Source organism: Heloderma suspectum, chromosome 4, assembly GCF_057233095.1.
Source record: "Heloderma suspectum isolate Gila_16-S chromosome 4, 16-S_ref, whole genome shotgun sequence".
Lineage (NCBI taxonomy): Eukaryota > Metazoa > Chordata > Lepidosauria > Squamata > Helodermatidae > Heloderma > Heloderma suspectum.
In genome coordinates, this window is record NC_139461.1 from 297,642,719 (window position 1) to 297,670,496 (window position 27,778).

At 44.3% G+C, this 27,778-nt stretch overlaps 1 protein-coding gene across 1 annotated transcript in view; it reads left to right on the forward strand.

The window, feature by feature from the left end:
* Positions 1–27,778, forward strand: part of PHACTR3 (phosphatase and actin regulator 3) — a 371,137-nt gene that overhangs the window by 159,972 nt on the left and 183,387 nt on the right. The window contains exon 2 of the mRNA XM_084854302.1: positions 17,329–17,490. Coding sequence (XP_084710428.1) covers positions 17,329–17,490 — 162 coding nt within the window. The remainder of the gene's footprint in view (positions 1–17,328; positions 17,491–27,778) is intronic.

The following is a 27,778-nucleotide window of genomic DNA, read 5'->3' on the forward strand; positions in this document are numbered from 1 at the left end:
TGATAGGTACTAGCCATAATGACTATATATTACCCTACAGTATCAGAAGCATTATGCCGCTGCATGCCAATTGCTGGGGAACACAACTGGGGATTCTTGTCCTGCTGATGCCCTGCCCTGAGGCAGGTGGTTGGCCACTGTGGCACTGGTGGGGGTGGGGGTGGGGGCGGGAAGGACAGGTTGCAGTGGTGGTCCTTGCAAGTGTGCTGGTCCCTGGCCACTGCCGAGGATGGGACATGCAGTTGCTAAGCAATAGCCCTCTTCCATTGTTTGCCCCCAACCAACTGGTATTTCGAGTATACTGTCTTTGGACATGGATGTACCATTTAGCTATAATGATTAATGGTTGTCAATAGACCATTTCTCCATAGAGGCTTTTATAGATACATAAGGATTTTCACATGCACACAGTTATGTGTATAACTGACCATTTTTAACAGGTGTGGCTTGTGTCCTCATAGCATTACAATGACAGGAGAGCCTGCACCAGGAGGAATTTTCCTCTCTACATGTCCTTTAAAGATCCAGGAGTCCTCTGAGACCTAAACATGGTAACCTTTGCCTCTTGGACTGTCTCTGCCATGAGTCCCCGGGGTGATTCCTCAGAGGAAGAGCTTGAATGCTCAGAGCCAGATGTCCCTGGAGAACAGACCACCTCAGAGAACCCAAAGCCTACCCAAGATGGTCCTGAGCCCTCAGGGGTGATGCCTTCAGATCTGCCTCTTTGAGAGGTAGACAGCTCATCTTCTGAGGCAGAGGGGAATGCTGAACCAACACCTAGCCTTAAGATTCAGACTATAACAGTGGCCAGGTAAAGGTGTGCCTGCTTGCTGAAGAAGTCTCCTCAAGAGTGGCGATGCAGTTGAAGGCACACTTGGAAGAAGCTGATTATCTAGATCCATTTCAGTCAGGCTTCAGGCCTGGGCATGGGACAAACAGCCTTGGTCACCTTGGTGGATGATATGAGGAGAGCTTTGGATAAGAGTGAATTCTCCTTCCTTGTTCTCCTTGACCTCTCAGCAGCTTTTGATACTGTTGACCATGGTATCCTCCTGGACTGCCTGGAGGGGTTAGGCATTGGAGACACTGTATTACAGTGGTTCCGGTCCTTCCTCTCTGGCAGGTACCAGAGGGCCGTACTGGGAGAGGAGGTTTCAGACTCGTGGCCACTCACTTGTGGGTTGTCACAGGGTTCCATCCTCTCCCCAATGCTATTTAACATCTATGTGAAGCAGCTGAGGGCTATCATCAGGAGGTTTGGGGTGCAGTGTCATCAATATGCAGATGACACACAGCTCTACCTCTCATTTAAATCCTCACCAAGGTGGCTGTAGAATCCCTGTCCAAGTGTCTGGAGATGGTGAATGGCTGGATGGGGAGGAATAAGCTGAAGCTGAACCCTGACAAGACTGAGGTGCTTTTGGTGGGAGACAAGAGGAGGTTGGGGGATGTTGACCTGGTGCTGAATGGGGTATGGCTACCCCTGAAGGACCAGATCTGCAGTCTGGGGGTCATTTTAGACTCCCAGCTATCCATGGAGGCTCAGGTGTCAGCCATGAACCGGACAGTGTTGTACCAACTCCATCTGATATGGTGGCTGAGCCCCTACCTTCCTGATCATCTGCTCCCATCGGTTGTACATGCCCTGGTCTCCTCTCATCTAGACTACTGTAATGTGCTCTATGTGGAGTTACCCTTGAAAATGGTTCGGGAGTTGCAGCTGGTGCACGACGCAGCGGCTCGCCTGATTAAAGGCAGCCGCCGGCATGATCACATCACTCTGGTGCTGAAGGAGTTGCACTGGTTACCAGTTGTTTTCCGGGCCAAATTCAAGGTGTTGGCTTTGACCTTTAAAACCCTATATGGTTCCGGCCCAGCCTATCATAAGGAGTGCCTCCAGCAACACCAGTCTGGCTGCTCAATAAGATCAGCCTTGGATGGCCTTCTCTCTGTCCCATCAGCCAGGACAGCTAGGCTGGTGAGGACGAGGGAGAGGGCCTTCTCTGTGGTGGCCCCGACTCTGTGGAATTCCCTCCCTAGAGAACTCCACCATACCCCCTCTTTAATGAGCTTCTGCCATGCATTGAAAACTTGGTTGTTCAGGCAGGTATCTGGCCCCATCACTTCCTGGCATATAGAAGGGGAAGAAATGGAAGCAGTGACAGATTTTATTTTCTTGTGCTCCAAGAACACCGCAGACGGTGACTGTAGCCATGAAATTAAAAGATGCTTGCTCCTTGGGAGGAAAGCTATGGTGAAACTAGACAGCATAGTAAGAAGCAGAGACATCACCTTGCCGACAAAGGTTCGTATAATCAAAGCTATGGTTTTCCCAGTAGCAACGTATGGCTGTGAGAGCTGGACTATAAGGAAGGCTGAGCGCTGAAGAATCTATGCTTTCAAACTGTGGTGCTGGAGAAGACTCTTACGAGTCCCCTGGACTGCAAGGAGGTCAAATCAGTCAATCCTAAAGGAAATCAACCCTGACTGCTCATTGGAAGGACAGATGCTGAAGCTGAAGCTAAAATATTTTGGCCACCTAATGTGAAGTGAAAACTCCCTGGAAAAGACCCTGATGCTAGGAAAGATTGAAGGCAAAAGGAGAAGGGGATGGCAGAGGATGGGATGGCTAGATAGCATCACCAATGCAATGAATATGAACTTGAGCATGCTCTGGGAGAGAGCGGAGGACAGGAAGACCTGGCATGCTATGGTCCATGGGGTCACGAAGAGTCAGACACGACTTAATGACTGAACAACAAGGGTATTTTAGAACAGGATGTTTTAATGTTTAATTTTACTGTTTTTTTGATGGCTGTACATCGCCCAGAGTGGCCAGGTGACCAGCCAGATGGATGAGTAAGAAATTAATTAATTAATTAATTAATTAATTAAATAAATGTAAAGGGATCCTTGTGAGGGTGATCCTGCTCAAGAGCAGACATCTGACAAAGGGCCTCTGATGTGCTGTAGTTGAGTCATGGGTGGGGCCCTGCAATCTCCAGTTTATAAGCTCTCAGTTGAGAACTGCCATTTGATGGAACAACACTTTACTTCAGCTCCCAGTTCCTTGACACTTTGCTTTTCCTTGGACTGATCTCTTGTGCTGCTGACTCCTGGAAACCTAAGAGCCTGCTTTGGGACTGTCCTTTTTTCTAGACTGGTAATACTGTGCTTTTGACCTTTTGGCTTACCTACTTACTTTGTTAAATGGATCTGTCTCTACTTTGTCCCAGGGCTGAGCCTGATGCAGCCATAGCGGGACAGTCTGGCCTACTGCTGTCGGATTTTCAAAGCTCCCTTATCTATAGATATAGAAAATTCTTCAGGGAGTTTGGCCACTGCACCCACCCACGAACCTTGGGTCATAGCTCTGATGTGTCCATGGTGGTATAGTTGATAGACCTGGAATAGCTGATAGAGCTGGACCTGAAGTTTTTAGGAAGAAGCCCAACATTCTTATGATCTTCTGAAACCTGCTGCTTCTTGGAATGTTGCCAGACAGAAGAATGGGTCTGGATGGGAAAACTTTGGTTCATCTGGGCTGGAGAAATATCTGACGTTTTCCCCACTCCTGATGCTGATTGCTTTTCCAGTGTTAGGAATATGTGCCTACAGCAGAAGAATAAATAGCCCTATGTGGACTGACACTCAAGCTCAGGCAGGGAATTTAGTCCATCCAAAGACATCTTGGAATTGCTCAGTGCAGCCGAAAAGCCACATAATGACACAGGAGATGGAATGTTTCTTCTTTTTAATTGTATATAAAAATAAGAACCAGCCGCATGTCTGGCAGACAAGGACTTCTGCTGGCAAGAATGAAAGGGGCAACACAAAGCAGATGGGCTTCTGGGAGATGAGTTTGTTTCTCTTTCTGAAAATGTGTATGCCAGACTGATTTTGGCCACATGCCCCTTGTCCTGGCCAGCTGCTTGGCATGGAACTCTTTGATTAATAGCCTCCCTCATCCTTTCTCTCTAATTTGTGGCCTCCTCTTCATGAGGCACTCAACATTGTGGATTTCTTCTTGCATTGTAGATAGCCTCACTGGGCCACTTCTCTCTCTCTCTCTCTCTCTCTCTCTCCCCCCCCCCTTTCAAATTCCATCTGAACTCAAAACCCACCTCTTCCATTAAGCCTGTGGGTTAACTCCTTAGTCCTCAACTGAACCAAAGCTGAACTATGTGTAAGACTTACAGTCATCCCTTATTACCCTTTCCACATACTCCCTCCACTCTGCATGGCTCCCCTGAAAATGCATCCTAATTCTAGACTTTAAGCTCCTTGGGTCAGGGACTTGTCTTCTCTGGCTCATTATTTTTCTCTGTGAAGCATGATGCAACTTGATAATGCTATATAAATACATCCTCCTCCTCCTAATACATGTCACATAACTAAAAGCACTGAAGCAATGGGAAACAATATGGTAAAGACAATGCCTTTGAGGGCCCCTGGTTTTTCCTTGTGGAGCTGTACGTGAGGAATTGTAACTGTTTTTGAAGCAACCACTCTTGAATCTTCCTGCGGAAGTGAGCAAAAAGGAGAGAAAGAATGATTCTGGTAGGCAAGGCAATGGATTGATTGCTCTCCCAAAAAATAACAAGAACTAACTGCTGCCTTATCTTGACTGAACTCCTGCAGCCTGGGATGGGGATGCCAGTAGGAGAGAGAAATGACATTGTACACACTCCCGAGCTCCCATGACTGCAAGCAAACTAGAAGTGTCCAGCTTCCAAAAACCACTTGTTTCTGGAGAGAGGAGAGGAGAGAGAAACAAAAAATCCACTTCCAGTCTGCAGTGTTGAAGTCATGGGTATACAGAGTCATGTGAGAGTGTGTCCTCCACCCTTTCACAGATGAAAATCAGGGCACCCTTTATTTCTGACTTGTTTATTTCAGTGGTTTCCTCTCTTGCACTGCATATCCTTGATTTTCTGAACAGCTTTTATGCACACAATGTGCTTGGCTTAGTCCTGGAAAAGTGAGGGAGGGTGGATGAGCCCCAAGTTTACCCCAATGCCCCCACTAGAGTGGCCACATGTACATCAGCCAAACAGAGGAAACACATCACCAAAAAGGAGGATAAAGGAGGACACTGATTTGCCTAAAATTTGCATGTGCTAATAAAAATGCAGAGATACAAATGTTAAAAATAATTACAATAATTTAAATAGACACACTATTCACCTTAGTGGAGAAGACTGTGACCAGATGACCTGCTGTTCAGGTGCTGTCAGGCTTCAGTGCCGCTGTGAGCCCTACAGTTTTGGAATCAGAAACCAATTCAGACTTGGAGCAGAATGAGTTAGAACCCAGTCCAGTCATGGGAAGCTCAGGGCCTGAGAGCCTGGCTCTGCCTGGCTTCCCATCTGATTGCAGTCTGAAGGAGGGTGATACTCCCTAACAGCCACAGCTGCAACAGTCGACCTTGAATCGGGCCTCTGATTTACAGTCTGAGAAGTCTTCTGTGGGAACCAAGCAGGAGGAGGACTGTGCAGTGGAGTGGGCTTTGGGGGTGTCACCCAGGTGGATACATCAACTGAAAAGGGTGGAACAGAGACACACTGTCTGATGTAGTGATCGTTTCTGGGCCAGATTCTGCTGTCAGGAGAGATTGCCAGAAGGAGAGATTGATTAGCCCCTTCCCTGTATTTAAGCCAGTGCAGAGGCTACAGAGCCTTTGCTGGGAACACCATTGTCTCTATTTGCCCAAACTGCTTTCTTGCCTGGACTTTTCATGAACTCATGTCTGCCTGGATTTATTGTGAACTCTTGTTTACCTTGAATCATTTACCTTTGTCTTTCATTACCCAGAATGTGTCCTTGCCTGGACTTACCATGACTCTTGGGCTTTGTCTTGAAATCTGTACCTTGAGATCCCTTCTTGGAATCTAATGTTGGACTTGAGCTCTGACTGTGTATGAATTCCAGCCTTGGAACTGTCTCTTGAACAAAGCATTATGCCAATAGCCTTTGTGCATGCTATGTGATTTACTGGGGCTATAACAGCTGTAAGCTTTGCTGCAAAGTTCTGAAAACCTGATCTGTATAACCTGATCTATTGCAATAAAGAGTTTCATTGTGATCAGTGATCTGTGTCAACTTGCCAGAGTGTGACAGGAATTCGGGCCTGACAGGTGCTAACCAGGGCAACTTCAAGGCCTCTGCTTTCCCTTCTTCTGATTTTTCATCTTTAAACCAGACTTGGACTAAACACTCCTTCAAACAGAGGACACCTTCAAATAGAAGACTGCCTCTGTAAAGTAGGACCCATGACCATCCTACCCCAACTGTACTGTATGTATAACCCGCATGTCTGGTCTGTGTGTGAACCAGCAGCTTCCCCCTTCTTCTATTTAACTGCCAATATCTGTCTTTCTGTGAATCCAACTTCTTTTCAACCATTGGTCAATGGCAAGGAAGTCCCATCTCCAGTTCTTGCACCAGCATCCTAGCATTTATTTTTTTTAATGAGTTAGCCATGTCCCACAGCACATTAAAAGAAAACCTTAAGAAGTGTGACTATCACTTGACAGGTTGATAGCAATGTTGTGAAAGTTTCCCAATTAATGTCCTCTCACCTTGGCTGAGATCTCTATAATACTGTTAAAGTGATATGTCATCTTTGCCAAGGCTGGTCAGAAAGAAATCTCCAAGTCTGAGGTATAAGCAACAGCATTCTCACTGTGCCTTATATGTATGGGATGATGGTTGCTTCTCACTGTCCCCTTTTCTTTGATTAAGCATCATCTGTTTCATTCCTTTAAGTGAAGCCCAATGTGAAATCTGGGATAGCTTGGTAAATTGCTTGCACAATTGGAACACGGTGGGGGGGGGGGCTTAATGCAATCCACAAGCTCTACCCCCTGATTCCTCCAACTTTATAAATGTTAATAATAAACAAACTTTAGGTAAATCATAGAATCATAGAATAGTAGGGTTGGAAGAGGCCTACAAGGCCATCAAGTCCAACCCCCTGCTGAATGCAGGAATCCAAGTCAGAGCATCCCCGACAGATGGCTGTCCAGCCTCGTCTTGAATGCCTCCAGTGTGGGAGAGCCCACCACCTCCCTAGGTAATTTGTTCCATTGTTGTATTGCTGTAACAGTCAGGAAGTTTTTCCTGATGTTCAGCCGGAATCTGGCTTCCTGTAACTTCCCTTTAGCCTTCTGAAAACAATAGATTTATTTAATTGGTTCATGTAGAACATTTATATCCCACATTTCCAAAACAGTCAAAGCATCTAACAAGTAAAAAGAAATACACGCACACACACGTACACACACACGCACTAAAAAGGAGTTATCAGAGATCCTCCCCGCTGCATCCCTCCCCCATTTTTTTAATAGCATAGGTAATTCTTGAGCAAAATTGTGTGGTTCACCCAATTCCAAAAACACTCTAGAGCTTCTCTCATTCTCTTTGTGTGCATATGTGAATGCTGTTTATGTGGAATTGAAAGATTTTAGTCAAGCTGGGCATTACATGTTGAACAGCAGACACTGGAATGCAAAAATAATAGTAATACATTAAAAAATGGTTAAAGCATCATATGTGAAAATGTTCTCCAACTCTGTGGCATGCTTTGGTAGCTGTCTAAATCAGAGTTCTCAGATATATTCAGAGCAATCCCACAACACACATTATTAGTTTATTATTGGTCATTAAGTGGCATGTCTTACCTTCCAAGAAACCCAAGGGATCAGGTGGCTTCACAGTTTCTGTTTGTTCCACTTGCCCTAGAGCAGAGGACAAGCAATGAGTGCAGCCATGTGAGTTTGTTTTGACTGAGTCACACTTGGGAAGGCTTCAGATCTTAATCTTTTCTTGACTCTGCAAAATTCAAGGTGACATGGCTTGCAAATTGCTGTCCTCAAGGCAGACTGCTCTGCTTTTCAAAAAAACAAAAACAAAAACGGGGGGGGGGGACTCTATACAATGTGTCTTTTCTGCCTCAGGATTTTGATAGGTTCGTTGTTAGTTGGACTTTGTCTTTAGATTTGCATAATGGCAGTTAATTTCCCCTGCTGCACCGCAAAGTTTTGGGGGGACCAGAAATTAAAACTGGTAATGCTAAGGACGAGTTGAGAGTGTGTGCCTCCATCAGAATATAGGGGCATATCTCTTTTTGTACACTGTACATAGTGCTTTACAGGGTAAAATAAGCAAACAGGGCAGGTCTCATTCCCTGCCCCAAGGAACTCACAATCTAGATCTTGATATTTTAAGGGTAACAAAGGGAAGGGAGAGAGCTGTGATTTGAACAAGGGATAACCTAATCTCAGAACTCATTTTGTTAAGTACATTAGCTCTCTCAGTTAGAGGAAAATACGGTGTGGAGGTGAATAATTTTTTGCAAGAACTATCATTTTTTATAAAGTGAAATTGAAGGATGGTTGTCATTCATGCTTTTTCTGGATGGCAGTGGATGTGGGAGAGTATGAGAGATCATAGAATCATAGAATAGTAGGGTTGGAAGGGGCCTATACGACCACTGAGTACAACCCCCTGCTCAATGCAGAAATCTAAGTCAAAGCATCCCTGACAGATAGCTGTCCAGCTTCATCTTGGATGCCTCCAGGGTGGGAGAGCCCACTATCTCCCTGGGTAATTGATTCCATTGTCGTATTGCTCTAACAGTCAGGACGTTTTTCCTGATGTTCAGCCAGAATCTGGCTTCCTGTAACTTGAGCCCATTATTCCATGTCCTGCATTCTGGGATGATCGAGAAGAGATCCTGGCCTTCCTCTCTGTGACAGCCTTTCAAGTACTTGAAGAGCACTATTCTATCTCCCCTCAGTCTTCTCTTCTCAAGGCGAAACATGCCCAGTTCTTTCAGTCTCTCTTCATAGGGCTTTGTTTCCAGTCCCCTGATCATCTTTGTTGCCCTCCTCTGAACCCTCTCCAGTTTGTCTGCATTCTTCTTCAAGTGTGGTGCCCAGAACTGGACACAGTACTCCAGATGAGGCCTAACCAGCGCTGAGTAGAGGGGAACTAGTACTTCCTGGGATTTGGAAGCTACATTTCTATTAATGCAGCCTAAAATAGCATTTGCCTTTTTTGCAGCCACATCACAGTTGGCTCACAGTCAGCTGGTGTTCTACAACAATTCCAAGATCCTTCTCGCTTGTAGTATTTTTGAGCCAAGTATTCCCTGTCAGGAGCGCCCTGGTGGCCTCTTTCAGTAGACTCCAATAGCCAACTCAAGACACAGACAAAAGGATTCTTTTCAAGGCTTTATTCCTTTTACAACTTAATGACTCTTTCAGATGCTAATCACCAGCGACTAGGCAAGGAAACGCAGAGTGGCCTATCCTTCGAGTAGGCAGTTGATCCCCATTTGAAAGAGAGTCACTTGAAGACCCTGAACTTATGGGCTAGGGAGAGATCCTCCCTCTTTCCCTTGGGTCCATGGGAGGCGGCCGCTGCTTGTGCGCCAAATGGGCGCTATGCCTCCTTTCCGCACCCTCCATTGCTTGTTGCTCCCTGCTTCTGTGTCGAGCATCTAACAAGCCTCATTCCCACACTTTCTCACTGCTAGGATCACTATCTATCTCAGGAATGCTGGCAGGAGGAATCTCTGCCAGCTGCTGTGCCTGTGAGGGAGGAGTTGGCTCCTCTCCCACGGATTGCTGATCCTCCTCAGAATCAGAACTGCTCTGGGGTTCTATTGGCTCAGTTTCCACCCTGACATTCCCCATCTTGTAACTGTGCATTTGGTTTCTTTTTCCTAGATGCAGAACTGGGCATTTATCCCTATTAAATGTCATTCTGTTGTTTTCTGCCCAGCACTCCGGCCTATCCAGATCACTTTGAACTTTGTTTTTTTCTTCCAAGGTATTAGCTATGCCACCCAATTTTGTGTCATCTGCAAATTTGATCAGCAATCCCTGCACCTCCTCCTCCAAGTCATTAATAAAAATGTTGAAGATCACTGGGCCCAGGACTGAGCCCTGCGGTACCCTGCTTGTTACCTCTCCCCAGTTTGAGAAGGTCCCACTGATAAGCACTCTTTGAGTCTGATTACATAGCCAACTGTGGATCCACCTGATAGTTGTTTCATCTAGCCCACTTTGAGCTAGTTTGCTCATCAGGATATCATGGGGCACTTTGTCGAAAGCTTTGCTGAAGTCGAGGTATATGATGTCCCACATAATATGTCCCATTCCCACAGTCCACAAGGGAGGTTACTTGATCAAAAAATGAGATCAGATTTGTCTGGCAGGATTTGTTCTTGACAAATCCATGATGGCTTCGAGTCATCGCTGCATTGTTTTCAAGGTGCTTACAGACTGATTGCTTTATCATCTGCTCCAGAATTTTCCCAGGGACTGATGTCAGACTGACTGGTCTGTAGTTCCCAGGTTCCTCCTTTTTGAAGACAGGGACAACTTTAGCCCTCCTCCAGTCATCTGGCACTTCACCCGTCCTCCATGATTTCTCAAAGATAATAGACAGTGGTTCCAAGAGTTCTTCTGCCAGTTCCTTTATTACTCTAGGATGCAGTTTATCTGGCCCTGGAGATTTGAACTCATTTGAAGCAATTAGGTGTTCCTTGACCATATGCCTATCGATCTCTAGCTGCAATCCTGCCCCTTCAGCCTGTATTTCGCCTTTGCCAGGGGGCTCATAGACCCTCTTTTCAGAGAAGACTGAGCCAAAGTAGGAATTGAGCACTTCTGCCTTTTCTTTGTCATCTGTTATCATTTTGCCATCCTTATTTAATAGTTGAACCACCATTTCTTTTCTCTGTCTTTTACTATGTATGTATCTGAAGAAAGCCTTTTTGTTGCTTTTAGCATCCCTCGCTAACCTCAACTCGTTCTCAGCTTTAGCCTTTCTGACGCCATCCCTGCAATTCTGTGCTACCTGCCTGTACTCTTCCTTTGTAGCTTGGCCTTCCTTCCACTTCCTGTATGTGTCCTTTTTTGTTTTCAGGTCATCTCTAAGCTTTTTTGTGGAGCCACATTGGCTTCTTCCATTGTCTTCCACCTTTTTTTCTTGTTGGAATTGTGCCTTGAGAATTTCCGTTTTAAAAAACTCCCACCCATCTTGGACTCCTTTTCTCATTAGAGTCACTTGCAATTGGACCTAACTTATCATTGTTCTGAGTTTCTTAAAATCGGCTTTCCTAAAATCCAGAGTACACGTTTGGCTACACTCGGCTTTTGCTTCCTTTAGAACCAAGAACTCAAGTATAACATCATCACTTTCCCCCAGAGTTCCCATAACTGCTACTTTATCCACTAAGTCATCTCTGTTGATTAGGATCAAGTCCAGGATAGCCAATCCTCTAGTTCCTTCCTCTACTTTCTGTAGGAGGAAGTTATCCAGCACACAAGTCAGGAATCTCCTGGAGGGACCATGTTTTGCCGAATTTGTCTCCCAACAAATATCAGGGAAACTGAAGTCTCCCATTACTACTACCTCATGCTTCCTTGAAACATTGGCTATTTGCTTTTCAAAAGTTTCATCCTCCTTCTTGATTGGGTGGCCAGTAGTAGATTCCAGCCACCATGTTCCTTTTATTCTTTGCTCCATTTATTTTAACCTAGATGATCTCGATGGGGCTACCAAGCTCATCCTCCTGTATTTCTGTGCAGAGATATGTATTTTTAACATATAGTGCAACTCCACCTCCCTTTCTGTTTCTCCTGTTCGTTTTGAACAAGTTATATCCTTCGATTGCTGTATTCCAGTCATGGGAGTCATCCCACCAAGTTTCAGTTACACCTACCAAGTCATAATATCCCTCCTGTATTAAGAGTTCAAGTTTGTTCTGTTTGTTTCCCATACTCTGGGCATTAGTGTATAGACATAGAATACCATGTGCGTCATCGTCTGGCTTTCTTCCTACACGTTTCTGAAGACTATTATTGGGCGCTATTAGAGCTGTTCTCTCCATTGTGGTGCATGAGCCTTCATCCATTGTTACCCCCAACTTTATGTCTCCCTCCCCTGTAGAATTCAGTTTAAAGCCCTCCAGATGAAGTTCTTCATGCTGTGGCCAAACACATTCTTCCCAGCCTTTGTGAGGTGCAACCCATCTCTTGCCAACAGCCCATTTTCCAGGAAGTATAGCCCATGGTCCCAGAATCCAAATCTCTCATGCCGGCACCACCTTCATAGCCAGTCATTCACCTGGAGTATTTTTCTTCCCCTTTCTGTCCCTCTTCGAACTACTGGACGGGTGGATGAGAAAACTATCTGGGCCCCAAAGTTCTTGAGTTTCCTTCCCAAAGCTTCAAAGTCTGACGTGATTTCTTCGTAGCTCCACTTGGCAGTATCATTTGTTCCCACATGGATGAGAAGAAAGGGATACCTGTCAGTGGGCTTTATGAGTGCAGGCAACCCTTCAGTCACATCTCTAATCCATCCTCCTGCAAGTTCATGGGTATTTACGACATACTTGGGTTTTGATCCCATGCAGCAAGGAGTCTCCCACAACTACTACTCTTCTCTTCTTGTTGTTGGAGGATTTGGTTTCATTGCCTCTGCTTGACTGACCTTCAGCCTTTTGCTCGCTCTCATGCAGGTTCCCCTGTATTTCTTCCTCTGCAGGCTGTCCTCCAGTCTCATCCTCAAGTACCTGGAAACGGTTCCATAGCTTTACTGCTTCCACTGGTGCAGAATGGCTTCTAGTTCTTCTTCTCCTAACTGTCATCCTTTTCCAAGGAGTATCCTCTACTTCATTTTTCTTCTCCTCAACATTTCCCTCATCTGCCTCAGTTTGCTGTTGCCTTCTAGCTTCTGTTCTTCACTTTGCTGCTGTAGTTCCACCGTTCTGTCCAAGAACTCTTCTTGTTCTCTTATTCCCTGGAGGGTCGACACTTGCCACTCCAGTCCTCTTACTTTTTCTTCCTCAAACTCCAACTTCCAGATGGAGTTTGGCTGACTATACATTGGTTGAATGTACATTTCCATTCTCCTTCTAGCTGTGATGGTGCAGTACCATTGAGCAAGCCACTGTTTACTGCAGCAGAATTTAGAGGAGATTCTTGTAAATACCTGCAGGGCAAGAAATAGATATTGCAAGGGATGAATTATTGACCCACTCCTGACTTTCTCTCCAGAATCAAATATAGTTGTCCCCATGTCTTGTGTCACAAGAGATTGTCAATCAACCATGGTGGCAGGATGCTTAAGACAGCAGCTTGTAGAAGAAACCTGTCCCCAGTCCTCAATCAATGCATTGTAGGGTCAGCAACCTGCCAAGATATCATCAGAAACCAGCCAGCTCATCCAGCCTCCACTGACATGCATGAGAAACCCTTGGGACAAGAGAGATTGCTCAAGCAGTAGTGCTGATGCGGATAGTTGAGGACTGGGGCAGTGTCTGGAAAATGTGTGCTGAACCCTAGAGCAGAGCCCAAGTGTGACAGTAGCATTGGCTGTCCTGACAATGAGACAGCTTGCATTCTGGAGTGGCTTAACCCCTATGTTTAATATACTGTAGAACAGGCTCTCAGCCAAATGGAGACCTCTGCTGTAGTGTAATTGATGATCTTTGTGGTGAAAGTCTGTCATAGGCTTTCTTTGCTGTGTTTCTTTTCAAATCCTCACAGTTAAAACAAAAGCAACTCCCTGTTGGCATAGCAGCTTCCACAAGGGAACCATAGCTGAGCAGTAGACCCCATGTCTTGCATGCAGAAGGTCCAAGGTTAAATCCTTGGGAGCTTTAGCAAAAAGATCAAGTAGCAGGTGGTGGACAAGACCTCTGCCTGAGACCCTGGAGAGCTGCCACTAGCCCATGTATAGAGTACTGGGCTACATGGACAAAGAGATTGAGGGCGGAATCTTATGCATGTTTAGATTGCACAATTTTGTTTGTTTGCTAATGCGCACTTGCGCCAATGTGTGTTAGCAGAAATGCACCTTTGCAAATTGAGCACACTCCGGGAGAGAGTGCAGGACAGGAAGGCCTGGCGTGCTATGGTTCATGGGGTCACGAAGAGTCGGACACGACTGAATGACTGAACAACATGAAACTTTTGCAAATGAATGAAATTCTCATACAAACCATCTGATACTGTCACTGAACAGATGATGGAATGAAAGGTGCCCGACAATCCACAAAACTCAGATGGAATGGATTTAACAAAATTCATACATCCCTAGGGACAGAAGAGGAAAACAAGGAAACTGAGTGCCAATTCTTAAAGTTACTAATCATACCAGTTAGGCTAAAAGCAACATGAGCAGTTTCAACCTGGGAGTTGCCTGAGACTGCCAGGCTGAAAGCAGTTCATAATTATCTTATGCACAGTTTTTGGCCCGGTCACTGGCAGTCCCCCAGCCAAATCCCGATATCCTACACAACAGTGACACGTAATAGCGTACTTGCCTTGTGAGCTGCCATCCCTTCAGGCATTAGCACAGGGCCTCTACCAGCATCTCCCCTTCCTTGATGGGAGGTGCACTTACCTGATTAAAGGCAGCCGCCAGCGAGATCACATCACTCCAGTGCTGAAGGAGTTGCACTGGTTACCAGTTGTTTTCCGGGCCAAATTCGAGGTGTTGGTTTTGACCTTTAAAACCCTATATGGTTCCGGCCCAGCCTATCTTAAGGAGCGCCTCCAGCAACACCAGACAGGCCGCTTAACAAGATCAGCCTCGGATGGCCTTCTCTCTGTCCCATCAGCCAGGACAGCTAGACTGGTTGGGACGAGGGAGAGGGCCTTCTCTGTGGTGGCCCCCACTCTGTGGAACTCCCTCCCTAGGGAACTCCGTCATGCTCCCTCTTTAATGAGCTTCTGTCGTGCATTAAAAACGTGGTTGTTCAGGCAGGCATTTGTGGTGGGTTAGGGTATTTTAAAAAAAATTTATGGTAAAATTTTATTGTTTTAAATTGTTTTATGGTGGGTTGTACATCGCCCAGAGTGGCTGGGTGACCAGTCAGATGGGCGATTAATAAATTTAATAAATAAAATAAATAAATAAACAAGGGCAGAATGATGTGCTTAACATTCCTATTAAAGTCAATGGATCTTAAAAGTCCTTAACTTTGATGGCCTAGTGCTATTACCTCTGCCTGTCTACTCAGAAGTATGCCCCACTGAGTTCAATGAAACTTACTCCCACATACATGTGTATAGGATTGCAGCCTTCGTGTGCAATCCTAGCCATGTCTACTCAGAAGTAAGCCCCATTGATTCAATGGGACTTACTCCCAGGTTTGAGGGTATAGGATTGAAGCCTTAGTCTTCTGTCTTTCCTTAGAAGTCAGGCCACTACAATGTATTTAACCATTGATCTTGTAAAAATATTTTTACATTGCTTCCACTAATGAAACTAAGGATTGTATCTAGACTTAGCCTTGCTTAGAGTTAGTCATGACTAACTTTCCATTGATTTCAATTGGCCTGCTCTAAACATGTATGGATCCAGCCCTATGAATTTAAATTTAACCATTTGTCTTTGACTTACCTTTTTTTTTTTTTTTTCCAAATTAAAAGTATAAATGCTCCCCCCAACAACAGCTACTTAGGGCACAATCATATGCATGTTTAGACAGAAAAAAGGCCTACAAAAGCTATGGCTAGGGCATGCTGGGAATTGTAGGCCTTTTTTCTGTCTAAACATGCATACCATTGGGTCTTTAGTGCACTAGTAACTGCCAAACTTTAAAATGGATTGAAATGGATTAAATGGATTAAAATGGATCCAACTTTAAAATGGATTCCAGGTTTAGTCATTCTTACAGAAGACCCATAGTTATTACAAACTTGTCCTATTGGTTTCAGTGGGCCTACTCTAAGCATGACTAAGTCTGGATCCAACACACCATTTCCAATTTTCTTGAGCGTTTGACCTCCACATTAAGCTATAAATGCATTGTTTAGTTTGCTTGCATTTTTCCCTATACAAAATGAAATTGATGGTATATGGTTGTTTACTTTAAACATGGCATTCACAACGCAAATTATTATGAAGTTATTATTCTAGAAACAAATGGCTTGGAAATGTATTCCATACCACTCATTTAAATTTTATGGGTTGTTGAAATAAATATGCAAATCACCTTATAATTCTCCACCTCGTGACATTGTGGGTGAAGGATGCCAGCATTGCACTTGAGAATTAATGTGTATGTGTCCACATATATTTCCCAACAGTCCTAACCCACACCCATTATTTATGCTTCTTTGCTACTCTCTTTCAAGATACTGGCTGTCACCAGGCTGTCTTTATTACTTCCCCAACAATGCCTCCTCCCTATTAACGAAATTGATGTTCACATGAAGACATATTACTAAGAGGTGTAAAAATGAGATTTGTCTCTAAACAGATGTGGCAAGAAAGGGACTGTTGGCAAAATTGGTTTGCAGTTGTTTCCTGGAGCTGTCAACCCAACTACCTGAGGTTTTATCCCTGCCCAGTTTTGGTATCCAATCCTCTTCTCATTCCAGGTCTATCCTGATCTTAGATATAAGCACACTGGAGAGCCAGTGTGGTTTGTGGTTAGAATGGTGTAGTGGCTAGAGTGGGACTTGGGAGATCCAGGTTCTAGTCCCCACTCAGCCATGAAGCTCACTGGGTGACTTTGGACCTGTCACTGTCTCTCAGCCTAACCTACCTCACAGGGTTGTTGTGAAAATAAAATAGAGAGAAAGAGGATTATGTTTACCACCTTGGGCTCCTTGGAGGAAAGGCAGGATATAGATGCAATAAATGAAATAAATAAAAATTCCTCTATCAAGCATAGTCTCTTGTACTTCTGTGCCATTAGGGAAATAAGCGGGTCTCTTCCTCTATACCCCCAGTTTTGCTTGACCATTAAATGGAAATGAAAAGGCTAAATAGACTCTGTTACTATCTTCGTCTTCTTTGTCCATTATTGAAATCAGTGGTCTTTATTTTTCAGCAATTATTCTATCACAGTCTTCATCCTGGAATTTTCCAGAGGAGGTGGTGCCTCCCCCAGGTTCACCCCTTTTTTACTTCCTGCCTCATGGTGGAAGGCAGACCTTGGGTTCTCACTATGCAAGAGCAAACAGAAAAAGAAAAAAAGCAACCCTTTGCCTGCTCCTGTGGTCCCAATCCAGATTGATGGGGAAGGGTGTGCTTTCTATTGGCATGGTGGAGGGGAAGCTCCTATTAGCTTCAAAGAACCTTGAAATGTCACTTAAACTGGAATTCAGGGACAATTCTAGCTTTTATCCTTTCTGCCTTGCTCGTTGCAGCTTGGATGCTCAGCTGAACATGCTTTCACTGCAAATGATGCCAACTGGTCCCTCTTAACCCCACGCCTTGCTGTATTTTAGCCTCTTCAGTATTTTCTCTGTCTTTAACTATCAACTTTGTTTCTCTCCCATTGCCCCTTCTCAGAGGAGATGGATCCATCCCCTGCCGTGCATTCAGAATATCTGCTCTCAGGGATTCGAACTCCTCCTGTCCGAAGGAACAGCAAGCTAGCCACACTGGGCAGGATCTTCAAACCATGGAAATGGAGGAAAAAGAAAAATGAGAAGCTAAAGCAGACATCAGCAGGTAAGTAGTGGGAAATGACCATTTTGGCCAATAACTGCTTTATGGCATGAGGTCTAAGCATGGCTGTGTCTGTTCTTGGATTTGTACAGGTGCATACAAAGCAGATAATGTTCTCTAGCTTGCAAAATCCAGCTTTGTGAGAGTCTCAGCTTTTATTCTCTATAAAACGAGTTTCAAACCCTTATGATTTCACAGATATGCTTGAAAGTGTGTGGGCAGTGCCTGATGAAATCTGAGAAGCCTGCAAGTGTGGCTTAGCAAGAATTCCAGGAGCCAGAGGAAGGGGACTTCACATGCCCTGTGTATCTCTTAGTCCCTCCCAATGACTAGGATAAATTGGATAAAATAAGCAGATTAAGAAAAAAAAAATCCTGATTGCAGAATCCAGCTTTCCTTTGTGCAGATTTCTTTTTAAGTTCATAGAATCATAGAGTAGTAGGTTTGGAAGGGGCCTCTAAGACCACTGAGTCCAACCCCTGCTCAATGCAAGAATCCAAGTCAAAGCATCCCTGACAGATGGCTGTCCAGCTTCATCTTGAATGCTTCCAATGGGAGAGCCCACCACCTCCCTAGGTAATTGGTTCCATTGTCATCTTGCTCTCACAGTCTGGATGTTTTTCCTAATGTTCAGCCGGAATCTGACTTCCTGTAACTTGAGCCCATGTTTCCATGTCCTGCACTCTGGGATTATGGAGAAGAGATCCTGGCCTTCCTCTCTGTGACAGCCTTTCAAGTACTTGAAGAGCGGTATCCTATCTCCCCTCAGTCTTCTCTTCTCAAGGCGAAACATGCCCAGTTCTTTCCGTCTGTCTTCATAGGGCTTTGTTTCCAGTCCCCTGATCATCTTTGTTGCCCTCCTCTGAACCCTCTCCAGCTTGTCTGCATCCTTCTTTAAGTGTGGTGCCCAGAACTGGACACAGTAGTCCAGATGAGGCCTAACCAGTGCTGAGTAGAGGGGAACTAGTACTTCCTGGGATTTGGAAGCACAGGACCACCAAGACCCTGGTTATAAGTAAGGTTGAGCATACATGGTAATTTTTAACAGGAGAATGTGAAAATATGGTGGCTTTTCCCTGCAATCTTTCTCTGGTTAAGGGGCAATTCACATTTCATTCTTTTTATTTTTCTTCCTCTGTGTGGTCTGAATTGTCAAGTGCTCCTCCGCCATAAGCATGCTTGTGCTGCACACCTAGGTGCCAGCATGTCTGAGATTAGCTATGTGACAAATCATGAGACAATGAGCTGGTTCCTGGTTATTTGTGTGTGGCTGTCATCCTGCAATCCAGTTCACATGACCAGTTGAGTGGTCCACAGTGATTCAAACTGGGTTGGCAATGCTATTTGAAACAAAGCCCCCCTTCATCGTTGTGGGACACCCCCCCCCCGATTTCCTGCAAAGAAAATATTACTGTCAGGGGGTGACCTATGTCTGCACGTAACGTTAAGCCATGGTGTGGTTTATTGAAAACTGGCTTGTTGTTGTCTGAACCCATCCATGCAAGCAAACCATGGCTTATTAACCAGCTATAAACCACAAATTGAAGCCATGGTTTGTTTTTGGCTTATGAAGCCTGGTTTGATTAAATCATGGCTCATTTTGATGTCTGAACCCAAAGCCGTAGCTTATCCCCAGAACTGTAGTTTGTTTGTGCCTAAACAGGGGAGCCCAGAAAGGATACCTTGACAATGAAACCACTTTGAAGGCTGGAAAAATGGATGGGAGAGAAACAAACCTGAAATAGGGAAAAGAGCCCATGGTTTGTTTACACATCTGCAAAACATTCATGGCTAAAGCAATGAACCATGGTTAATGCTTAGCATTATGTATGAATGCAAGTATTGTAGGGGTGAAAACCTCAAAAGTGCTCAGCTGTATTGACAAAATTCTCCCCTCTCCGTCTATAACCAGCACAGGCAAATGCTAGGCTTGCCTGGGAGCTCAGTACCACATAGCCCAGAGGCCATGGTAGTAAGGTTGCCACCTTCCTTATTATCTCTGCTTGAGTGTCTTTAATGGCATCCTGTCATGCAGAAACTTAACAGGTAAAGCATTTTGCATCCCTACATCTCAACACCAGGAAAAGCTCCTTTGAACATCACCTACTACCTGACCCTTTTTAAACTGGAGACCCAGAGACTTAACCTGGTACCTTTCACATGCAAAGCACTGAGCTATGGTTCGGGTGGCCAGGTGCCCAACTTTACAGAGGACAGTCCTCTGTTTGAAGGTCAGTCCAGTCCAAGTCTGGTTTCAAGATAAAGAACCATAAGAAGCAGAGCGGGTGCCTTGAAGTTATCTATTCACTGTTAGCACCTGGACAGCTGACTGAGCAGGCACAGAGGTCACCTGGTCACAGAGTTGAAATTACAGTAATTATTTAAAATGTGCATCTCTACATATAAACTTTGTTGTTGTTTATTTGGTCAGTCGCTTCCGACTCTTCGTGACTTCATGGACCAGCCCACGCCAGAGCTTCCTGTTGGCCATCGCCACCCCCAGCTCCCCCAAGGTCGAGTCCGTTACCTCCAGAATATCATCCATCCAACTTGTCCTTGGTCAGCCCCTCTTCCTTTTGCCTTCCACTTTCCCTAGCATCAGCATCTTCTCCAGGGTGTCCTGTCTTCTCATTATGTGGACAAAGTACTTCAGTTTTGCCTTTAATATCTTTTCCTCAAGTGAGCAGTCTGGCTTTATTTCCTGGAGTAAGGACTGGTTTGATCTTCTTGCAGTCCAAGGCATTCTCAGAATTTTCCTCCAGCACCACAGTTCAAAAGCATCTATCTTCCTTCGCTCAGCCTTCCTTATGGTCCAGCTCTCACAGCCATAGGTTACTATGGGGAATACCATTGCTTGAACTATGTGGACCTTTGTTGTCAGTGTGATGTCTCTGCTCTTAACTATTTTATCAAGATTTGTCATTGCTGTCCTCTCAAGAAGTAAACGACTTCTGATTTCCTGGCTGCAGTCAGCGTCTGTAGTAATCTTTGCGCCTAGAAAGACAAAGTCTGTCACTGCCTCCACGTTTTTTCTCCCTCTATTTGCCAGTTCTCAATCAAGCTGGTTGCCATAATTTTAGTTTTTTTGAGGTTTAACTGCAACCCAGCTTTTGCACTTTCTTCTTTCACCTACGTCATGAGGTTCCTCAGCTCCTCCTCACTTTCAGCCATCAAAGTGGTATCATCTGCATATCTGAGATTGTTAATGTTTCTTCCAGCAATTTTAACTCCAGCCTTGGCTTCATCAAACCCAGCACATCGCATGATGTTTTCTGCATACAGGTTGAATAGGTAGGGTGAGAGTATACAACCCTGCCATACTCCTTTCCCAATCTTAAACCAGCCTGTTGTTCCATGGTCTGTTCTTACCGTTGCTACTTGGTTGTTATACAGATTCCTCAGGAGGCAGACAAGATGACTTGGTATCCCCATCCCACCAAGAACTTGTCACAATTTGTTATGGTCCACACAGTCAAAGGCTTTAGAATAGTCAATAAAACAGAAATAGATGTTTTTCTGAAACTCCCTGGCTTTCTCCATTATCCAGCAGAGATTGGCAATTTGGTCTCTAGTTCCTCTGCCTTTTCTAAACCCAGCTTGTACATCTGGCAATTCTCGTTCCGTGAATTGCTGGAGTCTACCTTGCAGGATCTTGAGCATTACCTTACTGGCATGTGAAATAAGTGCCACTGTTTGATAGTTTGAACATTCTTTGGTGCTTCCCTTTTTTGGTATGTGGATATAAGTTGATTTTTTCCAATCTGTTGGCCATTCTTGTATTTTCCAAATTTGCTGGCATATGGCATGCATCACCTTGACAGCATCATCTTGCAAGATTTTAAACAGTTCAGCTGGGATACCATCGTCTCCTGCTGCCTTGTTATTAGCAATGCTTCTTAAGGCCCATTCAACCACACTCTTCAGGATGTCTGGCTCTAGCTCACTGACCACACCATCAAATCTATCCCCAATATTATTATCCTTCCTATACAGATCTTCTGTATATTCTTGCCACCTTTTCTTGATCTCTTCTGCTTCTGTTATGTCCTTGCCATCTTTGTTTTTGATCATACCCATTTTTGCCTGGAATTTACCTCCAATGTTTCTAATTTTCTGAAAGAGGTCTCTTGTCCTTCCTATTCTATTATCTTCTCCCACTTCCGTGCATTGCTTGTTTAAAAATAATTCCTTATCTCTTCTGGCTAACCTCTGGAATTTTGCATTTAATTGGGCATATCTCCCCCTATCACTGTTGCCTTTTGTTTTCCTTCTTTCTTGGGCTGCTTCCAGTGTCTCAGCAGACAGCCATCTTGCCTTCTTGGTTTTCTTTTTCTTTGGGATGTTTTTTGTTGCCGCCTCCTGAACAATGTTGCGAACTTCTGTCCATAGTTCTTCCGGGACCCTATCTACTAAATCTAGTCCCTTAAATCTATTCTTCACCTGCACTGCATATTCATGAGGAATATTCATGAGGTCATATCTAACTGATCTGTGGGTCTTCCTATTCTCTTTAGTCTGATTCTAAATTGTGCAATAAGAAGTTCGTGATCTGAACTACAATCAGCTCCAGGTCTTGTTTTTACCAACTGTATAGATGTCCGCCACCTTTGGCAATCTGATTTCGGTGTCGACCATCTGATGAAGTCTATGTATAAAGTTGTCTCTTAGGTTGTTGGAAGAGAGTGTTTGTTATGCACAGTGAGTTGTCTTGGCAAAATTCTATCAGCCTATGTCCTGCTTCATTTTGTTCTCCCAGACCATGCTTGCCTGTAATTCCAGGTGTTGTTTGACTACCCACCTTAGCTTTCCAGTCTCCTATAATGAAAATAACATCTCTTTTTGGCGTATTATCCAGTAGGTGCTGCAGATCCTCATAGAACTGATCTACTTCTGCTTCTTCAGCATCTGTGGTTGGGGCGTATATTTGGATCACTGTGATGTTAAATGGCTTACCCTGAATTTGAATTGAGATCATTCTGTCATTTTTTTGGATTGTATCCAAGCATTGCTTTAGCCACTTTATTATTAATTATGAAGGCTACTCCATTTCTTCTGTGGTTCTCTTGTCCACAGTAGTAAATCTGGTGGTCATTTGATGTGAAGTGGCCCATGCCAGTCCATTTCAGTTCACTGACACCCAAAATGTCTATATTTAATCTTGACATCTCCCCAGTAACCACCACATCCAATTTGCCCTGGCCCATAGATCTTACATTCCAGGTTCCTATGGTGTGTTGATCTTTAGAACATCGGATTTGTCGTTCACCACCAGCACCATCGAGTGCTAGCCGTCCTTTCGGCTTTGAGCTAGCTGCGTCATCACATCTGGGGCTAGTTGAACTTATCCTCTGTTCCTCCCCAGTAGCATTTTGACCATCTTCCGACCTGGGAGTCCCATCTTCCAATGGTATACTGACATATCTCTGGTTGTACTGATCCATTTAGTTTTCGCAGCAAGATACTGGGGTGGGTTGCCATTTCCTTCCCCAGGGATCGTATTTAGTCTGACCTCTGTGCCATGACCTTCCCATCTTGGGTGTCCCTTCACGGTTTAGCTCACGACGTCATTGAGGTGCTCAAGCTCCAGCACCATGACAAGGTAACAATCTCCTTTGCTGAAGACATATAAAGTAGCATAAGCAAATGTTATGCAAACTGGTTGTTGTTCAGTCATTAGGTCGTGTCCAACTCTTCGTGACCCCATGGACTTCCTGCCAGGCCTTCCTGTCCTCCGCTCTCTCCCGGAGTGTGCTCAAGTTCATATTCATTGCATCAGTGATGCTATCTAGCCATCTCATCCTCTGCCGTCCCCTTCTCCTTTTGCCTTCAATCTTTCCCAGCATCAGGGTCTTTTCCAGGGAGTTTTCTCTTCGCATTCGGTGGCCAAAATATTTGAGCTTCAGCTTCAGGATCTGTCCTTCCATTGAGCAGTCAGGGTTGACTTCCTGTAGGATGGACTGATTTGACCTCCTTGCAGTCCAGGGGACTCGTAAGAGTCTTCTCCAGCACCACAGTTCGAAAGCATCGATTCTTCGGCGCTCAGCCTTCTGTATAGTCCAGCTCTCACAGCCATACATTGCTACTGGGAAAACTATAGCTTTGATTATACGAACCTTTGTCAGCAAGGTGATGTCTCTGCTTCTTACTATGCTATCTAGGTTTGCCATAGCTTTCCTCCCAAGGAGCAAGCATCTTTTAATTTCATGGCTACAGTCACCGTCTGCGGTGAACTTGGAGCCCAAGAAAGTAAAATCTGTCACTGCTTCCATTTCTTCCCCTTCTATATGCCAGGAAGTGATGGGGCCAGATGCCATGATCTTAGTTTTTTTAATGTTGAGTTTCAAACCAGCTTTTGCACTCTCCACTTTCACCCTCAACAAGAGGCTGTTTAGATCCTCTTCACTTTCTGCCATTAGGGTGGTATTGTCTGCATATCTGAGGTTGTTGATAATTCTCCCGGCAATCTTAATTCTGACCTGTGATTCATCCAACCTGATGTTTCTCATGATGTACTCTGCATATAAATTAAATAAGCAGGGCGGCAATATATAGCTTTCTCATACTCCTTTCCCAATTTTGAACCAAATCGGTTGTTCCATGTCCGGTTCTAACTGTTGCTTTTTGACCCTCGTACAGGTTTCTCAGGAGACAGGTAAGGTGGTCTGGTACTCCCATCTCTTTCAGAATTTGCCACAGTTTGTTGTGATCCACACAATCAAAGGCTTTAGCATAGTCAATGAAGCAGAAATAGATGTTTTTCTGTAATTCTCTTGCTTTCTCCATAATCCAGTGAATGTTGGCGATTTGATCTCTAGTTCCTCTGCCTCTTCGAAACCCAGCTTGTATTTCCGGTAGTTCTTGGTTCACATACTGCTGAAGCCTAGCTTGTAGGATTTTGAGCATAACCTTGCTGGCATGTGAAATGAGCGCAATTGTACGGTAATTTGAACACTCTTTGGCATTGCCCTTCTTTGGCATTGGAATGTAAACTGACCTTTTCCAGTCTTGTGGCCACTGTGGAGTGTTCCAAATTTGTTGGCAATTTGAGTGCAGCACTTTAACAGCATCATCTTTTAAGATTTTAAATAGATCAGCTGAAATACTGTCATCTCCGCCAGCTTTGTTGTTAGTAATGCTTCCTAAGGCCCACTTGACTTCACTCTTGAGGATGTCCGGCTCAAGCTCAGTGACCACGCTATCATGGCTATCAGGGACATTAAGATCTTTCCTGCATAGTTCTTCTGTGTATTCTTTCCACCTCTTCTTAATCTCATCTGCTTCTGTTAGGTCCCTGCCTTCTTTGTCCTTTATCATTCCCGTCTTTGCACAAAACGTTCCCTTGAGATCTCCAATTTTCTTGAAATGATCTCTAGTCTTTCCCATTCTATTGTTTTCCTCGATTTCTTTGAATTGTTCATTTAAGAAGGCCTTCTTGTCTCTCCTTGCTATTCTCTGAAACTCTGCATTCAGCTGGATATATCTTCCCCTTTCTCCCTTGCTTTTTGCTTCCCTTCTTTCCTCAGCTACTTGTAAAGCCGCATCAGACAGCCACTTTGCTTTCTTGCATTTCTTTTTCTTTTGCATGGATTTCGTTGCTGCCTCCTGAACAATGTTACGGACCTCCGTCCATAGTTCCTCAGGCACTCTGTCTATCAGGTCTAATTCCTGAAATCTATTCCTCACCTCCACTGTATATTCATAAGGGATATGATTTAGGTCATACCTGAATGGCTTAGTGGTTTTCCCTACGTTCTTCAATTTAAGCTGTAATTTTGCAACAAGCAGCTCATAATCTGAGCCACAGTCAGCTCCAGGTCTTGTTTTTACTGACTGTATACAGCTTCTCCATCTTTGGCTGCAAAGGACATAATCAATCTGATTTCGATACTGACCATCTGGTGATGTCCATGTGTAGAGTCGCCTCTTGTGCTGCTGGAAAAGGTGTTTGCTATGATCAGCGTGATCTCTTGGCAAAACTCAATTAGCCTTTGTCCTGCTTCATTTTGTACACCAAGGCCATGCCTGCCTGTTATCCCGTTGATTTCTTGACTTCCTACTTTAGCATTCCAATCCCCTATGATGAAGAGGACATCTTTTTTTGGTGTTAGTTCTAGAAGGTGTTGTAGGTCTTCACAGAACCGATCAACCTCAGCTTCTTTGGCCTCAGTGGTTGGGGCATAGACTTGAATTACTGTGATGTTGAATGGTTCGCCTTGGATTCATATTGAGATCATTCTATGGTTTTTGAGATTGTACCCCAGTACTGCCTTTCCCACCCTTTTGTTGACTATGAGTGCTACTCCATTTCTTCTAAGGGATTCTTGGCCACAGTAGTAGATATGATGGTCACCTGAATTAAATTCGCCCATGCTTGTATGCAAACTGGTATCTTATATTTTTGGCCATGTGTAACGGGCCACCCTAGCTATGGTCCAGCTACAGGTGCTGGCCTAGATTTTTTTTTGTTTTCAACAAAAAGTGGACTTCTTATTGCTGGACCACCTCATCCCTGGAAGGGAGGGTTTTCCACTTCTGTGACTAGTTATATTTACTTAGCTTCCAAAAAATACAAATACAAACTGTTAAAAATAGACCCAGTAAAATGTGTCTTTGTGGCTTAGTTTTTAGGAATGCTGTAACTCTCCCTATGCCCAAGTTGAAAGGAGGGGCAGATATCTACATAAATAAGATATGAATAACTTTGTTATCTGGAGGGGCATTTTAGGGCAAGGCAGGGACAATCTCAGTAGTGAGGGTGAAGAAGCTCACCAAGGCTTAAAGGCCCCTGTTGGGTATATTTTAAGTCTCTGCATTGCTGCTAGGTTTTATTCTGGTTGTATTGTTATATTGTGGTTTTAATGCTGATATATTTTGTATTGTTTTATCCTGAGCTTTTTGGTTTTAATTTTTGTGAAACACCCAGAGAGTTTCGCCTATTGGGCAGTATACAAATGAAATAAGTAAATAAATTCAGGATTTAATTGCACCCCCCCAATAAAATAACAAAAATCATCAATAACGTCATCATTATTTTCAATACCCCATTGTAACTGTAGCAATGGTCATCAACAGAGGACAATCAACCTCTTTTTAAAATATATGCATAAAGAGCTTTGTGTTTTTGGCCTGTTGATTTAGTACATATAACCAATTAATATGTTATAATTATGGTGATGTACTGTGTAACCAGTGAGTTGGCCAGAAATCTAGATGGCTCTGAGAAATTGCCACGTGTGGTATAAAACATGGGAGAAGAAATGATCCCCCCAACCTGTTTGTTATCTGTTTTCAACAGAGTTGAAAATGGGTCTTTTAAGCATTGCTAGGTCAAAGGAACAAAGCTTACACATTTTTACAAGCAGCACTGGGGTAATCAGTCCGTTATTATGTGGCTCTATAGTAAGCTATGAACAAAAATGAGATTACCTGCTTATAGTTTGCTCCTTATTGATCTTCTCTCAGCAAGACTTTTTATTTCATCCAGTGTTGTGTATTTTTTACTTTTTTTTTTTTTAAGGAGTTGTAGAGGTCATGCTGACATGATGGGGAAAGGCAACAGGGAGCCATTCCAGTCTGTGTTCTTTCACAGAACACAAATATTGTAGACTGCTACCCACCCCTACCCTCCAATAAAACCTTCGTGGAAGGAAAAACACTTGTTTTGCTAAGAGGATGCTTTATGCCCAGCACTGGTAAAAGCCATATTAACATAAGCACTGCATTGCTGGATAAAACCAAGGTTTCATCTTATCTGGCACCAGTGGAAGGACCTTGGAGAGCTCCTTTAGGGTTCTGACTGAAACCCAGAGTGGATTCACCATCCCACTGACATCAGAGCCACCAGCCTCCACTGTCCAACACTCTGTCTCCAACAACCAGGCGTGATGCTACTGGAAAATCCCAAACAAAGCATTAGGCGTCCCCTGTTTGTCCCCAGCACGAGGCATTCAGAGTTATACTGCCTCTGAACACGGAGGTTCAATGTAAGACCAGCTCATGTTTTGAGCCCCGTGCAACATGCTGACTGCTGGGCACTGTGACATCTGTTGGGCTCCTTTGACAGTGGTGCACACGCACCCACACCAGTGAGCTTGCCTGCAGCATTGGTGGTGCCCAGTGGTGCAGTGGTAAACTTGGGCAGGCAGATGCACATCATGACAGCCCCCACAGCCACACCCTGAAGGAGAGGCCAAATCTGCAGGCAGCTGTGTTGATCTATATCAGCAAACCAGTTCTAGCAGTTTTTATCTCTACCCACTGGATCAACAAGGTCCTGGTTCTCAGTATACCT